Genomic DNA, 17445 nt, shown 5'->3' with positions numbered 1-17445 from the left:
AATTCTTAAAAGGATTCCAAAGCTAAAAGATATTGATTATTTAACTCGATCTTGTATATAATTAGACCACACATTTCCAAACAGCACTTTCTCGACACTTAGATTTTATGAATCCTTTCTGTAACTGAGTTCCATTAATTAAGAAGGAGTATTTTTTTAAAGCTACATTTTGTTGACAGAAGAAGTGGGCTTATTTTTGTTTCAGTATCTGTTTTAATTTTGTGATTTGTCTCTACGTAACTAACATGACTGTATCCTGTGTTACTTAGGTTAAAGCAAGCAGTAAGGGGGGCTGGGGAGAGCTTTCTGTGAATTCTTCATATACCAATCAACAAATGGGATAAAAATAATTTTGTTTTTATACACTATAAAGAAAAAGACTCATCATTCATTGTAACTGTGATACAATATAATGATTAGTTTGCAGTAGATAACGTAGCATTCCAGTAGAGAGCTCTAATGCTGTCTCAAGGCTATAATATTACATTAAACCGTATTCATTACTGATGGAAAAGAAGGGAAATACTTTGGTTCTGATTATATTAAAGCTACTGGTCTCCCAAACAAGATAGGAAAAATATTATTTCAGATTTTATATCATGTAATCCTAGATAGTTTTCATCAGGAATAATACTTCAATCTTGTGTCTCAACTTTGCAGCTGTTTGGGGAAATCTATGTACTTTTCCAAAGTCAAACAGTCTGAAGAATGGAAGGCACTTGCATTGTGTACATTGACATAATTCACGGAAGACAGGAGAGAAAAGGAAGGGAAGCAAATCACTGTAGAACAAAAATAACTCTTAGGTATTGTGTTTAGATAAACTTGTAGGTCAAGGGAAAAAAGGAACATGAAGATCCTCACATCTGCAAACTTAAGCAATAGAGGTTTAGAGGCTGTTTTTCCATGCAAGCAGATAAGGTTTTGCTTCTAATTTCATAGGGAAGAACAGTTCTTAATACATATCAGTGTCTCAAATTAAAGCTAAACATTTTTTCTAAGACTTAAAGGAGCTGAAAAAGATGCAGACACAGCAAGGTTTACACAGAAGGGCATTTGATAAATGAAAATCTATCAAGTACTTCAAAAAATCTTGTTCTGACAAGAACTGAACAGCTTCCTTTCAGAAATGTCCTTCACTTCCTTGAAACTCCACTCAAAGAAACCATGATATCATCCTCTCACAGCCTCACAGATTGCACTAAACCAATTACATCAAACAAACCCTATGGTTTACGGAACAGGCACTAAAAGTTGTTACTCGAAAAACATACTGTCTTGAATCTGATTATTAGAAAGCTTTCCAACCTGAAAAGGTAACGCAGGTCAACAGTTATAAACAACATAAGGCTATATATCCTAACAGTGATAGAAATCAAACCAATTCTGTAGTTGTACTGATTTTTAATGAATTTCAAGTGTATAAATCAATCAATAGATAAGACTTAGTCTTCCAAATGACTTAGGAATAGTTCCATAAAAAATTTAAGCTTCTAATTTCTGTCATCAGGGTTTCTGTCTTAAAAAAAAACCCAACCAACCAAATAAATAAACAAACAAATAAAACCAACCAAAACCTCCAAACCCAAGTCACCAAATCCTCCCAAATCTCTCTTGGAAGCTGTCTGACCTGGGAACTACCCAAGCATCTGTGGTTTCTTAAGGTCTGCTTTGGGACATTACTCAAAGGATAACTCTTCTGATGGTCACAAGCAGTCAGCCCGTGTTCCACAAACCACAAATTTACTCTGTGAGGTTCAGTGCACCACTAGAACTCGAAAACAATGAAAGACTAAAACATTGTATTCTTTCTCCTTCCTTCTTCCCCACAATGGCCAGCATTCATTGGTCAGAGCACTTGCCTAAATGTGGAGGAGAGGAGATCAGGTTCCTCTACTGCGTGTGGGGAAACGAACTTGCGTTCCTGAGCTGAAGGCTGTACTCACTGAGCTGTAGAATACTATTTGCCATACTCCCGTTTCAGGTTTAGGCACTAAATAAAGATTAACTGGTTGAGAGAGAGTGAATACAAGCATCTTTGCAGTTAGGACACTCAGCTGGGAGTACAGAAGTTGAGTCTTACACTGCTCCTCCAGTCACCAATTACATATTTTGAGAAGGGTAAGACAAAAAGTACCAATATGCGGCTTTGGCTATGTTGAACTATGGCTGCACTGCAACTGTTTTAAGTTTCCCAGTAAATGCCATGCAGGTGTTCAAATGATGAATATGCATTTGAAGTAGTTTAAAGGTTTTCATGGCTTCTCCTAGCAAATTTTTCCTATAGGAATGACTGGATTGGGTGACTTTTAAATACCTTCCCTGAGTTGAAGTGAGATTCAAAGCCAGAAGCCAGCAGAGAGAAGAGTGAGACTTCTCTTTGCATTGAAAAAAAATATTAATTTCAAATACCTAGAGCCAAGTGATCATGCTTTCTTAAGTTGACCAGGAGAGATGGGACTGCAAAATGACACTGTAGTACCCATTAAGGTGGGATATGGCATGTAGAACTCTTCAGCTGACTCACCTTGGCATCAAGTTTCAAGACCTGGTGCATTAATTACTACATTTTTCATTTAACCTGAGCTGTTAACCCATGTGGTTAACCACACAGGTCCCATCATTATTTGAATCTTGCAATCTATGCTATCAAAACCCCATCTGCAAAAACTTCAGGGTGATAAAGTAATAATCAGTCCTTAGGTTGCATCACTGGTCAGCCTTGAGCGCTTCTGCTGTTTTGGGTGAAGGTGGATGGGATGAATTCCTAACCAAGTAGTTGAGCAAGACTAGGGTGTATAACACTCTTCCTAAACAAGCAGTGCCCTGGTGTGCAAACTAAAAAGTAACTTGATGTACTCTAGTGATGTCCCCAGTCTGGCCAGGTGAGGACCAGGACTGTTCCAGGTGTAATGCGTTTCTCAGCCCAGAAGCACTCTACACACCTCTGCCAGGCAGCGGAAACAAGGCAGAAGGGCTTTCAGATGGCACTTGGACAGGGACCCTCATGCAGAGAAAGGATAGCCTGAAGTTTATCAGCTCCTGTGCTCGAACTGAAAATAAAGGCAGACACAAGAGAGGGAGAAGGGTTTTGAATACCATTTGTATGCTCTTCTCAGCAAAGCGGAGACTTGAGATATCCATTCTGGCAGCTTTTCAGTGGAATTTCAACACTGGTGTGAGCCAAATGCATGAGGAATAAATTAACGTGTTTGTAGGTTTGCTAAATAAAGTGGCAGGAGACAGATGCCTGCATGACAAGATACTAAGCTGGTTATGAAAATTAAGCCATGTTTTGCAGTCTTTGGTGCTGTGAAAAGCTCGCAACATTAAGTGGGAGGTGCACGAGGAAAGCCAAGTGAAGTCCATTGCCTGTGTCCATAGGGTAAGTAACGGGTCATGCCAAAGTCACTGTTGCCATTGAAGTGCCAGTCATAGAATTGCTTCTAGGCTTGACAGAGCTGCCTTTCCAGCAGCCTACAAAAAGCACAATCTGTCCTTCGAGGGGTCAGTCAGAATAAAGCCTTCATGCAAAATTTGCCTTTCTGCACTCTGGAACTGTTTGGAGTTTTTCTGAGGCTTTTTTTTTCTTTTCTTTGTTTGTTTTAAATCTCGCTATTGTGCTACAGTTTTGTCTGCGGGATGTGCATGGAATAGGCAATTAACACCTGTAGTACAGTAATCTCCCCCTGATGTTAGAGGCTTTTTTTATTTCCATTTGTGGAATGGTCCTGCACTCTGGCTTTGCTGATGTGATGTAGTGGCATTTTCCCTGGCTCGTATTATGCCATAAGAGGAAATAGTCAAGTGGTTTAAGAGAGAACATTATCCTCATTTGTATGCCAAATTTGCTCCATTGTTTTTGGTTTACATTGTTTTTTTTAAAATATAATATAGGGCTTCACCACTTGATTTTAAGTTTATTCTTTTCCCATGGTTCTTTCCTGTTAAAACACTCGTGTTACAATGCAAGTCCCTTACCATGCAGGTTTGAAGGAGGCTCTTCCTATTTCCCTGTAGTGACTCACAGGGTCCATCTGCACAGAGAAGATGGGGTAACCTACAACCAGTAGTTACTCTGCAGTGGTTTCCCAGGTCAGCTGTGTGTGCTCCACTTCGAAGGGATGCAGCCAGTCTCTGTCCCAGCAAGCCATGAGCAGCCCCATGTGGGAGCTGGCATGGTGCCCTCCTTCCCAGCCCCGTGCTGCAAACAAATCCATGGAAAGTGCAGGAGTTTCTCATCAGACTAGCCCTGCTGTGGTTTTCTTGAGCATTTGTGAAGATTTCCTACGCTGTTCATATAATCAACCGGTTTGAAACAGAGCTTTTTAGACCCCTAAGTCATTTTTTCTTGACACAGCTGGTTCCTGAGACAGCTCTTTCCCACTTAGCATGAATTAATGTATGGTAAGTACGTGAGCACGGGAATGCTCAAGGTCTAAATTAAGGGTGGCTCTCATCTAACCTAAATCAGCCACACTGGGGAAAGCATTCTTAATCCCAGCACTTGAGCATGTCTGATGAACTGTTTTTATCACAGAAGAGATATTAGTTTATATAAATAAAATCAGTGTAATTTGACACAGAATGCTGTTCATGTATTGATAAATTTAAAACATTCCTCAATTACAAGATTATATCGTAAGTTTTAGCGTGTGAAAGCTGTTTACAATTATGCTGTCGTGTTGTACTGTACTAAAAATGCCCTGATTCTTGTCATATCATAGGTCTCGCAACATCTTATAGATAAAATTGAAGCTAAACAAAACTATTCTGAAACAGGACAAAATATTGTGGGTTTTATATTTGCTCATTTGTTGGGGTTTTTTTTCCACATTTAGAATGGATTTTTTTCCCCAAAACTGCCTGAAGAATAGCAATTCTAGATTGCGATTGGAAGATGGAAAAATAAAAGTTTCATGTAGTGTCCTACAATCAGAAGTGAGGCAAATGGGACAACAACTTTAAGAACTAAGTCCTAAGTATCCTTGAACTACAAAGGAAACAGGAAGGTAAGGAAAATTCTTAAATGATCCAAGTTTGAATTTTGACTTTCAGAGATTCCAATCAAGTTGCACTTCAGAAGATGGGTCCAACTAAAACAAAGTCAAGTCAATACACAGCAAGCAGAAAATAGTAGTAAAGCTTGCACAGAAGATAGAAACTCTCTTCTTTTGGCTAAGAGAAACTGGTGTGGTAATATAAACTTTTAAAAAACCCAAAATCATGAGGCTTTCAAAGAAATTAGTGGGTATTTTGATTTACTGGAAGGTGAAGGAAACAAGTATTTTATAGGTACTTCCTTTGCATCAGCTGTTATCACAGAGGAATTTGGAGAATATATACTCAGTCTTTTCAAATAATAAATATTAACAGAGATCAAAAGAATTTGGGTATTAGCACTGAGTAAGAAAGGAAACAGTAGAAAGATTAAAAAAACCAAAACGAACAACAACAACAAAAAAAAACCCCTCAAAAAACTCTCAACCAAAACAACCAAAACCACCCCGGTGCTCAGAAGAAGAGCTGAGCTTCTGAGAAAATTCTCTGTTTAAAATTGTTTGCTACACTGGAGGCCCAGGGAGTAATAAATCACTTTACTTATCCTTTAAGGAATTGCTAGGGAAATTCACAGCCCAGTAAACCTTGCTTCTGTACCCAGCTGGCATCTGCAGGCATAAACCTTTGTAGTTCAAAACACAAATTACAAGAAGAAAAATCTTCATAAAAGGAGCACCCTTCATGCCTCTAATGGGCAAGGATTCTCTGAATATGTAAATTAAATGTGGCAGTCAGCTGATTTCATGTACTCAGGATTATAAGGTGCATCTTTATGAACTGCAATACAAACTTTGCATTGCTTAGCTCAAAATAAAGCCTTTACAAAAAAAGGGCCTTAGTTAGCTCAAAACAAAGCCTTTCTAGGGAACAGCATTAATGAGTCCGGCTGGCAGGTGCGGGAGGACAGGTGAGCTGTCATTGCTGTGATCCCCACGCCGGGGCTGAGTCGCAGTGCCATACCTGCACCACGCGGGAGCTGGCAACTTCACAGCGTGGTGTTCTCAGCCCACCGCCTCTCAAACACTGCGGCATCTTGTAAGAACTCAAAGCAAAAGGCAAGCTCCTGTCTGATTCCAATGTTTCTGTTATCACAGCAGGCAATGAAATGGATAGCAGGCTGTTTATAAAGGTAATTCATCAGCCCCCGTGTAAGATGTGTGCATGCTCCAGTTAACACGATGAAGTTGCTCAGTCATTCCAAAGTATTTGAATTAATTATTCTTTATCGTAAAGAAAACTGTAACATAGCATTAGGCAAAGGAAAATATGTCAGTTGAAGTGCTGTAGTGGACAGGCTCTCCTGGGCTAAAAGGCTGATGTTCTTTGTTGTAATTAACATTTACCAGGTATTGCTACCATCCAGTTTGTTTATATAGACAATGCTGTGCAAATAAATAGTGCCAGCAATTTCAGCTGGTTTTATTAGTCTGATCACACATTGCTAAATCTTTTAATGACTATTCAACAGAAAATTCTCTTCATTTCTAAACTATTCTCATTTCTAATTATTGTGCAGAATTTAGAAAGGAACAGAACTGAGATCTCTATGATTCCATAGCTGCAATGGAAAAATGAAATATAATTAGATATGGCTGTAGTGCAGCCGCTGTACTGCCTTACTTTCTGATGAGTGAACTCTGGAATATGGTATGTTGCCAGACTGATAAAGATTGGGACTAGAAGAAAACATGTATATGATTGGTTTTTTTAAATTATTTTTTCTCAGACTTGCTATCAGGATTGGCATATGCATCTTTGTGATGTTCTGAGTTTGCTTCATTCAAAGGTAAGTCAAAATTTTATTTAAAATTATGCATGAGAGGTGACTTAGTATATCCTTTTGTCATTCCTTCAGTAGATCTGTTCACACTTGCCTCATTGGATCCCTTTTGGAGAATCATAAGGCATGTGATAATCTACATGGTGTGTTGTATTAGGAAAGCCAAAGGTTTTCCTTCCTGTTGCCACTGTGTGCTTTTATGAAGTCTGCTGAACATCCTACAGTAAGGAGAGATGCCCCCCTCAATTCCCAAAAAGCCCTTGGAATGGCTGTCCTAGGATGAGAATTTGGGGTCACAGTCACAAAATCATCCACACTGCACTGTGGGACAGGATGGTCATGCTAAACTGAAGAGAGAACTGGGAGACAGCAGTAACACAATGGTTCGTGGTATAAGGGCTTCTGAGTTTATGTCTGAAGAAGTTGTGACATCTATTTTTGGCTCCAAGATGTGCTGAGACGCTTCTTAAAACTTTGAGAGGAGGTGAATCTATTTCTGTAGAAATAGCCACAGTGTTTGGTTTGTGCCATATATGCGATAGAGATGGTTTCCCAAGGCTGACAAATCATGCAGATTTGTAAATTGCAACAAATTATTAGTGTCAGTGTACCACTGGAGGTAATAATTAAATAACTGAAATTAGACTTTGGAATACTCTCAATTAAATTTAGAATAAAATGAAAAATCACACGCTGCCATCAATTTAAAGAACTTTATCCAAAAACACAACTTCCATCTGATGTTAACAAAACTTCTCATTTTCACCACAGTTAAAGAACCAGCACTAAATACACACATAGTGACAGCAGTCAATAACTGGAAAAGAACAGAACAGGAGCTTAAAAGAATACATTTCTGTTGACTAAATTTGCTAATTACAGTAGGCTTAGAGAAAACAGGGAATTTTCAAAGTTTTTCTCTTTACAGAGATTCGCATTTCAAGAACAATGATTACAAGAGTAAAGGGTTTTCTTTAAACCAACCCATATACTAAAAACAAAAAAAATAATACAGAGAAGCCCTGAAAACCTGTTAGTGTACAAAACAGGGTAGAGAGAAAGCACAAGAGAATTAAATTGTCTAGCGTTATTAAGAAAAATAACAGTGCAGACAAGGGCTCCTGTAAAGCTGTTTTGTGTGAGCTGAAAGATGTCGTTTCCATATGACCGTGTTTTTGCGTGAAGTACAGATGCTTTCAGAAGTGTCACTATTTAGCTTACTTTTGAAGAAAAAAGAAAAATTAGGCAATATTTAAGCTAACTGAAAAACAAATGTTATAGGCTACCTCACAAAGCTGCTACTGGATTTATTTACGTTCGTTTAAAATTTCACTGAGACTTTGCACTCCACTCCTTTCAAACTTCGTAACTTCAGAACTGAAAGACCTCTTTGTTAAGGAAAGAACAAATATTTCTCAGGCTAGGTGATCAGACAATAGAAAAAATAGTGCAACCGTTGCTACATTATATACCCTTCGAGCATATCTATCAAAATATTCAGACTTGGTTTATGTTACCTTCTCATTTAAAAAAAAAAATACAGTTATGCTTTCTTTCTTTTGATTAGGAAATTACGGACATCTTTAGATATATTTTAAACAAAACCCCAGCAACCCCAGAGCTAGTCCTGCATGTTGATCCACTGAAGCAGACGTGAGAAGTGCAGAAGAGTGTTATTAATCCAGTTGACTCCAGGTGGAGGCAAAGGTCCCTCTGGATGGAGCAGCTTGCAGGCTCAGGGACTTTGATCACCCTGTGAAGGTGGCAACTGAGACGAGTTTTAGGCCTAAATCTGTAAACAGTTCAATCTTTTCTCATTAGTGGGACTGAACTCCAGAGGAAATGCGGTACCACCTTTAATGACTGCAGCTCAGGAAACTCCCAAAGCAGTGCCAGAACAAGCAGGGAGCTGTGAGGGAGGCTGCCCAGCGCTCTCGGTCCTGGCCAAGACATATGCTTCCTTCTGCTCACCGTGAGATTCAGAAATGCCCGGTCTGGCTACAGCAGCTTGGCCGTGCATCTGAGAACTACAGGTATGATTACATTTGCAATGGCTTAGCACATTGTTGTTGTTTTTCTTTACTGACTAGGCTAGTGTTTAATGGCCTTGGCCCTACACTAAATCACGTGAAGCTTTTCTGTTCTTCCTACTACCCTCTTCTACTCCCCTTGTCTTACCCCAAGTGTGTTACCACTGATTCTGATGTGCTAGAAACAACCAAGGACTTGGGGTTGGGAACAGCTCAGTAAATGCTGACTGCAGAACAGCGTAGTATTTGTAAAATCTGAATTTCTAAAAGGTAGCTTTGGGTTGTATGGATATTGACAATACAGTTACGATGCTTCATGGCCACACCTTACTCTTCTGCTTGGGGGAAACACTTTGCGGTTTGCTAAGGCAGATAATGATTACAATCTTCCTACAGGAAGAGACCTTATATTGCTGATCTTTGCACTTACTGTGTTAAGTCCTTAATTATCACTTACTGTCAGTGAAAGTCAGTCAAGGAGGTGGTTAAGAAGGGCTGAAGAACATTGCTGGCTTCCAAATGCTCACACGCTCTGATGCCAGGGAACAAAAAGAACACAGAGAAGACAAGGGGAGAAATAAAATAAAGGCAGAGAGACGTGGTGATGACAAAGGGTTTACAAGGATGAATGCAAGTTCACACCAGGTACTTTAAGGAGGAATGATGCAGCCTAAAGGACTAGGTAGTGATTTTTGAGACATTCCTGAGAAGCAACTTGTCTCTGTCCTCAGCCTTTCTAATGTCTGGGTAGTAAGATCCCCTTTGAGACCTACTGGCATAAAGCTGTAGAGTAAAATGAGGTGCTACTACTGTACCGACGATACTTGACTCATTAACTTTCCATGCTTAAACTTAGGTATTTTTTTGCTGTTGCAGGGAGAATAAGCAGAGCCTTGGAAGGTAAATCTTGTATGTATACTGCCAACATGGGAAGCTTTTTGAGTATTTTCTACAACTGAAAAATATCTTCACTAGCAGCCTGCATAGGAAGGATAGAATGAGTGGGAAGATGCTCCTAAGACTTTCTCAAAAGATGGAAACACCATTCCATTTGTGCTCATATGAAAGAACATTTGCCTTAGTACCAACAGATCAAGTCTGCCTATGACAGTCAGGCAAACCTGCCTTCAGAGGCATGTCATTGAGGTGTTTACATATGTGACAGGTTTGTGTTACCAGGGTTACTTTCTTTTCCAGTTCCTGACTGTGTTGCTTTAATTCCCAAAATATGTTACTGCAAAAGTAGGTCTGGTCATATTGCCTTGGTGTAAATATTCTGGTACAGGCCAGAATGAGATAAAATTGCCATGCCATTTTGTTCTTCAAAGGCACGTATTACCTCGGAGACTCCAGGGGAGAGAACTGGACACCTTCCTCCTTTGTGCCTGAAGGACCAAAACCTAAAACGGGACATGGCTGGTGCCTAGCTGTTTGCAGTTCCCTACGCGCCCAGAGAAGAGCACAGCGGTGACTTTGTTTTCCCTGTTTCCAGTTGGTAAGACACAAAGAGGGGCTGTATGAGGAAACACAAAAAGTTAGTGTCAGTCTAAGGGCAGTAGCAGACTTTAAGGCCTCAGGTTGCTTTAATTTATTTAGGAAGTTCCCAGATCAGGAGCAAAGGGCTAACTGCATGTTATATCGTCCCTATATCTACCTTATGTTGGCTGACCAATGTACCAATAACAGCGTACCTAAACAATATTAATCTCTGGCTCTTCTGCAAATGGAATAAATGCACTTGTTTCCCTGAGGATTAGAAACTGTAAGATGGGGAGGGACATGCTGTACCTGATGGTTAGTTCACTTAAACTCAGCTTAGGCGGTGCATCCAGGCAGCCAGCACAGCTCAGAGGGGCAGAGCAGGAGTTCATGAAATGCTCAGCTCTGCCTGTCGGAACCCTGATGTCTGACATTATCACCAGGGACCTGCCTGCCCTTTTCCTTTCTGTGCATTAACTAGATGAAATCCAATTCTCAGAGCTCTGAATTCTCCAAAAGCACAGAAGCATTTTGATCTGAGATTCTGGTTTTTGGCCTATTTATTGCAATAATGGAAGTCATCCTTTAAAAAAGAGTAATTTTCCAGATTCTGCTCTGTGATTAGCCACAGGAAACCCAGTAAAATTGCACTGGATAAACGGGCAGAGCTATGTGAAATTAATAACTCTCAGCAGCCTGCAGAGAAATGTGAAGAGGATATTAACAACTGGAATTGTTTGAAAATAAAAACCAAAAGCTTCTAATAATAGGCAAAATATATAACAACCAATAGACTAAGGGCTCCTGTTTTCATTTGGTCCCAGAGACAAAGGCGTATTTTCCCCTTTATCTTCAAATGGATGTACAGGATAAGACTATAATGGCTAGCTGCTTCTATTTACTCTTGATTTGGGACTTGTTATTACAGGCTGCTCCACAGTTGGGTGGGATGCTGACTGTCCTCAAGTCCCATTGCAAACAAGGATTTTGGAGAGGGGATCTTATTACTTCTGAGATATCTATTACCTTACTTGCCCACTCAAATGGCTAAATACATTATTTCTAGCAGACAAGTCTCTTTGCTACTGTTGCATCAGTTTCAAAATTTGTTGTTCGGTTTTGCAAATATGCACATAAATGCATCTTCCTCCTCCACTGCATTTTAGGAAGATGTTAATGCTGTGGACAAGCACAGACTCCTAGCCCTGCAGATAAAACTATAACAGGAATAGCTGTTCCCCACTCGGTTCTCCTACCTATTGCACCTACCTCCAAAATTGTTCAGCATTTAGTCTTTGCTGTGCTGGCTGCAGAGTTGCCATGTCAAGCTGCTGGCTGCTTAGAGCAAAACAATTAGCATTTAATTACTTTGTAAAAAGTCCCTCTCCCATTTTCGTAATATAAAGGCATGTAGTGATAGGACAAGGGATAATTTTTGTTGCCATAGATCCCTAGAGGCCATGGCTAGAAGAAACTTGTTAGGGCATCCAGTTCGTCTCCCTGCTTCCCATGGATCTTTAACAACTTTGCAGAGCACATAGAGTATGGCTTCATGTGTTCATACAATGAAGTTTACAACATAGGTAGAGGTCTAACACTGCAGATAGAAAGTGTTTTTTGTCTGTTACAGAGCAAACTCCAATCAGGATCTTCTAAGTGGTATCTGTGCTAGATGCTTTCATTTAAAGCACAGATCTTCTACAAGTTGAACCCTGCTATCATGCTGATACAAAAGCACAGAGCTCTCTTCTGCTTTTACCAAACAGCTTCAGAGAACAGGTCTGGGGAACGTGTTTGGGTTTACCAGTCACCCCTCAGTGAGTGACAGTAGTCATCTAACTACTGTCAATTGGACATCCTTGCTCCAAGGTAAGGAGGAGCTACAGCACTCCAAGTCTAGCTGTGTTGATGGTTCAGGGTATAATATATACCTGCATAAAGAAGCTGTAACTTTTTTCACAGACAACACCTATGAAACATCCACTATTCATCCACTTCTCCATTCCCCTCTGTAGTTTCTCTGAACTTAATGACAGATGAGTCCCCTTTTTCAACAGTTGACTTTAAACCTTCCCTAACGTCCCAGAACTAACCTCCCAGAAGATGGAAGTGGTTGTAGTGGATGAAGCCAGAACACAACATCCAGAAACACAGTGTGCATGTTACCACTATCAAAGCAGATCGTAGTGGGCAGAACTGGTTCAAACTCTCATTTAGGAATCTTTAATACACCTGACAATATTTTGTATAGTGTCTCGCACGCAATATCCGTGTGCCTGCATCCTAAACCTATTTTTTTCCCAGCAGAAAAGGTGCACAGTTTAGCAGTTTAGCTATGAGACAGGAAAAGCCTGCATTTGCTGCCTGCACCCATTTTGCCATGTCACACTGTCAAGCCAATTACTTTAATTGAAGTTCTGTCTGGCCCTTCTTGACAGCTTAGCCTCTAATGGTGAAAATATGTATGACAATGATCTGGATGTGGGAGGCAGAACTCATTGTTTTCCAACACTCCTGCTATTACTATCAATTTCACATGAAAGTAGGGCACTTTCTTTGGAAAAAGCAACACAAAACCGTCTCTCTGTTTCTTTAGCAGAGTGGTGGTTCTTTACTCTTCCCGCTCTAATGCTCTTCTTCATGGGTGAAAAATTTAGTCCAGTGCTTTGGGAGAGAGATGTAAACATCGCTAATTGCACTAAGATTAATATTCTAGGAATTTACACAAAGCACACCATTGGCAAATTCATTAAGCAGTAGAATAATGCCATTGGACAAATACCATAGTGCCAAACTGGTTTTTACCATGGTGGAAATGTTTTGCTCTTCATGCAACAACAGTGCTTGTAAGATCTGGATTAACTAAAGACCCTATGCAAACACTGAAGAAAAAAAAGTCCACGAGTAATTGGTACAATTACAAAGGCAACAGGATATCAGAAAATGGCTGGGGACAGTACAGTACATTAAGCAATATTTCCATGGGTCCTACGTGTTTGTACACCAGACCTTGTCCTGCTCATTCCTTCCAATTCTGCATTGGAAACTTCTCTGTAGCCTTCCAGTCTTACTTAACAGCTTGCTTTCTGCTCAGTGAGAATCGGGAGGAGTGAAAGAAGATGAAAAGTACATAGTTTATGCAGCTCCCCTCTTTTTTATTTTCCTCTGCCTGTGAAGGAATGAATAGCTATTTTAGGGCAGTGAAAATCATCATTTTGGTATCAGTCTTAAGACTACAGCTATTTTATTAAACAGAATCTACATTCTGTCCTGCTGATCTTCCAGAATTGGGCTGTTCATACTTTTTTCCAGCACAGATCTCATCTGTCCTCAACCATTTTCACAAAATTTTGCCTCCAAACAGGGAAATAACTACACACACAGAAGCAGGTAAGTTCAAGTGAGTTGTCATTGTTTTTCCCATCCTCAAAATAACTTTTGTTTCTTTTCTCCCCCCTGTTAGCTCTGTTTGCATCTTTCCCAGCTTTAAAGGCCAGTTCATAGAGAGGGAAAAAAATAAGTATACACAATGACTACTGAGCGGTTATAAATACTGATTTGGGGTATGCTGCTTTGATTCAAGTAACTGTCCACCAGCTCTGCTGGAAAGTTAGTTTAAAGAGAAAAGAAGAAAATTCAAACCTCTCTACACATTCAGTAGCTCTTAGTCCAGTGGCAGGCAAGTGTCAAAAATAGTCTCTGTCCCTGCAGACAAGGCTTTCTGGAATTAGGGTAGTAACTGTATGAGACAGAAAACCTATACAGTATATGCAGACATAGAGGAAGGATTTGTCTACTATTCTCAAAGTGCAGACTTTTTATGTATTTGTGTTTATTTTTTAAGGGGAAGAGGGAAATTTCCAACAGAGGTGATTTCCCCCCCCCCCCCCCCCCCCCCCCCCCCCCCCCCCATCCCTCAAGATTCTGTAATCTTTGAGGTACGGAAGGCTACAGCTTCTTTTGAAAAGATACAGCTCTTGTAAAGGAATCACTCATAGGAACAATGCAGTGAAAATATTGTCTCTCATCAGAAAAAATGCAAGTGCTAACTGGAGTTTATCACTTGCCTAAAGCAGGCTACAAGAAAATCACTTCCAGGAGCCTCATCAGAATCCAGAGACATATTAATACTGAAATACAAGCCCTTGTGTATCTGTCACTTACTACCTTTCTTGTGCTGTTTCTATCCCAGGACATACCTGCCTCTTGCAGTCCCTCTCTCATGAGCACAGTAGTGTCCAATCTTTCTTCCAACTCTATTTTTCTCACAGACATCATTCACTGTTAACTAGGCTTCGCAATTTCTCCAGATTCTTCTGATACACTGATCAGCTTACGAAAGTCCATGGCTTCTGCAGGAAATCTGGACTGCAGTGAAATGAGCTGAAAAGCATGGTATTTGGCCTTTGTTTCCTGAAAGGGACACATCTACAAACCTGCAATCCAATACCTCCAGCCAGAAATGGGCGCTTGGGCTGCTGCTCTGTTTAACGCTTCCTCCCCCGGAGTGCAGAGCGTCTGCAGACCAGCCACACCTCACACCAGCTGTGCCTCCTCCTAAAAACAGCAGGCAGGTTTAGCATCAATTCACAGATTATCAGATCCAGTAGCTGATACTGGAAGGCAAGTGTTGGATAGCATGCATCTGCCTGCCACAGCTTTAAGACTCACGATTCTGAACCCAGCCTAGCAGTGTGTGCACATGCTGAGGACTCACACATGATGAACCTGGACTTCATCAGAATCGAGCCAATGCTGACCATTTAGTCCATCTGGAAAACTAAGACGTCCAGCAAACATGACAGAACAATCTCATACAACGTTATACCACAATAAAAAACCGCACAAAAGAGCTGACAAAATATGGAAGAGCTGCTAGAAAAATCTAAACGGTAGAAAATAAGCACTTTCTATATACATCTCACTTTCTCTTTGTATTTACTATACCCACGTTGGTGGTCTTTGTATTACATTTCTATACAAAACTGGTATTGGCTCTGTTCTCAATTAAAACTCTCTTCCATACAATTGGCAATTGCATTCAAGCTGTCTGCCATCAAGATTCAAGATGATTAACTTGCATTTCATTTTCATCACTGTGGCAGCACTTAATCAACAAGTCCCTACCTATATGTATTTATATAGATATACATGTATATATACACACATACATACACGTGACAAATACTGTTGCAGTTATCCTCTCTTCCAGTGTTTGGAGTGATAGTCATCCTAGAAGGTAAAGGCATACACCACTCCCACAACCACAATATTTCCAATTGTTGCTATTATTGCAATCCATAACAATATGGCATCATTTGAAGAACGAGATGTCTCTTCTGGTGGATTTGGCATGGAAGAAGCTGCATGCACGTTGGCTGATGAGTTAAACAAGGAGTACTCTGTACTAAAGTCCTCGTTGGGTGAGTCCATAAAGGCTCCTCCCATAACAGGAAGCTGTGAAGAAAGATACAGAAAAATTAGATGAAAGCTAGTATCTGTATTTGCTTTGTCTCAAAGTCATTACAAAAGACTGCCCAACAGCAAACCTGCAAATCTACTGAGATTTCATGGACATGGTACTAGTCTGTCAGGAATACCACAGACACACACCTTCCAGCATTTCTGTTAGAATCAATATTATTGCAGAAAAACTATGTATATTCCATGGACTATACATAAGAGCTAGCACGCAGGCTCCAAGTCAACCTAAGTAATTATATGCATTTAGAAAGAAGAGATACAGCTATCCCCAAAGCACTCACACACCAAAATGTAAGTTTACAGCAACACAACTGTTTGGTGACTACCAGCAATAGTATACTGCCATAAGGCATCAGGCAAGCACCGCAAAAACATGATACAAAGAATTTGTTCCCCTTTTAAGTATCACTTAGCAGTGAACCCTTGATTTACATAGACATCATGCAAAAACATATGAATTGCAAAAGTTCTTACTGTAAAGCTAACTTCACTTGCAAAACACACCATTGCAATGCTTCAGGATTTATAAACCTATGCAGTGGAGAACTGCAAACTGGATTTTGAAAGGCTCCATAGCAGTGAAGTAAGTGGCAGATTTCCAACACTTCTTCCACCCCAGGCTTCTCCTACTGGGAAGGACAAAACTTCTTTGGTACTTTTAGTGGATTTCTCAGTGATACCAGGAAAAGTTATCAGTAAGACAGCGGTTATTCAATACAGGGATATGGTAAAGTTAAAGAAAAAAGGAAATGTTTAGCCTTGTCCTTATACACATTCCAATACTTCATCCTAGATCACAGGACATATTCTTTACGAGTCAACAACTATTTTAACCTCTATACAGAGGTGTAAAATTACATCCTTCTGCAAATGTATGGGTTCCTTATTAAGGCAAGAGAAGGATACCTACTGCAGTATGAAGATCATCTAGTACTAAAAAAGGGTCCACACAAAAGCTTTTTGCTTCCATCCTTGTCCCTTGTATGTGCCAGAATGCAGAGCTGGAAGTCTCCCCCAGCTCACCGAGTGCAAACTCCAGTCTCACCCAAGTAGAGGACATTGTTTCAGAAAAAGCTGCAGAACATCTTCATATATCTATAAACACTCAGGGCACACACTTCTGAATATCATGTAAAAAGCCAAAGATTTGCTCAGCAACCTCAGGAACAGCAACTGTTATGTACTGCTGGGAGAGCATGAGCTCTTCCTGGCTGTTGTAATGCCCGAAGTCTCTTCAGTACTCTAAATTGCCAGAGGACTGTAGTAGGTAGGTTTACTGGGGGGGTGAGAGCAAGACTACACACGACAGATGGACATGGGAAGCCCAGAGCCATATGTCCAAATCTCTCTGCCAGCCTGACCAGAAGGAAAAAATTCCATCATAGCATTGATGACTGGTTTGATCTTCAGCAAGAAGTAAAACCTAGACATCAGTGCATCCTACCTACACTTTTCTTTCAGATCTGGTAGAACTCCAGAGCTTCAAGGAAAGCTGAAAAAACTCTGAGAATGCTCTCGCTAAGCAACACTCTTGCTGCAACACCAACCAACCTTTTCTTCTCCTTCCATGCTGCTGCTGTCACCTTCCAACCTTTGGATGCAATTTTAATC

At 40.2% G+C, this 17445-nt stretch overlaps 1 protein-coding gene and 1 long non-coding RNA gene across 2 annotated transcripts in view; one reads left to right on the top strand and one right to left on the bottom strand.

Moving 5' to 3' along the window:
* Positions 1 to 14216, top strand: part of LOC114010257 (uncharacterized) — a 66289-nt gene extending 52073 nt beyond the window's left edge. Inside the window, exons 4-10 of the long non-coding RNA XR_008749456.1 lie at positions 3302 to 3385; positions 4842 to 5012; positions 6788 to 6847; positions 8409 to 8874; positions 9748 to 9771; positions 10200 to 10366; positions 11981 to 14216. This is a non-coding gene — a long non-coding RNA (uncharacterized LOC114010257). The remainder of the gene's footprint in view (positions 1 to 3301; positions 3386 to 4841; positions 5013 to 6787; positions 6848 to 8408; positions 8875 to 9747; positions 9772 to 10199; positions 10367 to 11980) is intronic.
* Positions 14217 to 14253: 37 nt separating this feature from the next.
* The window catches only part of C1H14orf132 (chromosome 1 C14orf132 homolog), a 37347-nt gene continuing 34155 nt past the window's right edge, over positions 14254 to 17445 (bottom strand). Inside the window, exon 2 of the mRNA XM_055817464.1 lies at positions 14254 to 15807. Within this exon, the coding sequence (XP_055673439.1) occupies positions 15583 to 15807 (225 nt within the window). The 3' untranslated portion in view covers positions 14254 to 15582. The remainder of the gene's footprint in view (positions 15808 to 17445) is intronic.

This window comes from Falco peregrinus, chromosome 1, assembly GCF_023634155.1.
Source record: "Falco peregrinus isolate bFalPer1 chromosome 1, bFalPer1.pri, whole genome shotgun sequence".
NCBI classification, from domain to species: Eukaryota; Metazoa; Chordata; class Aves; order Falconiformes; family Falconidae; genus Falco; species Falco peregrinus.
This window is presented reverse-complemented; position numbering and strand designations above follow the sequence as displayed.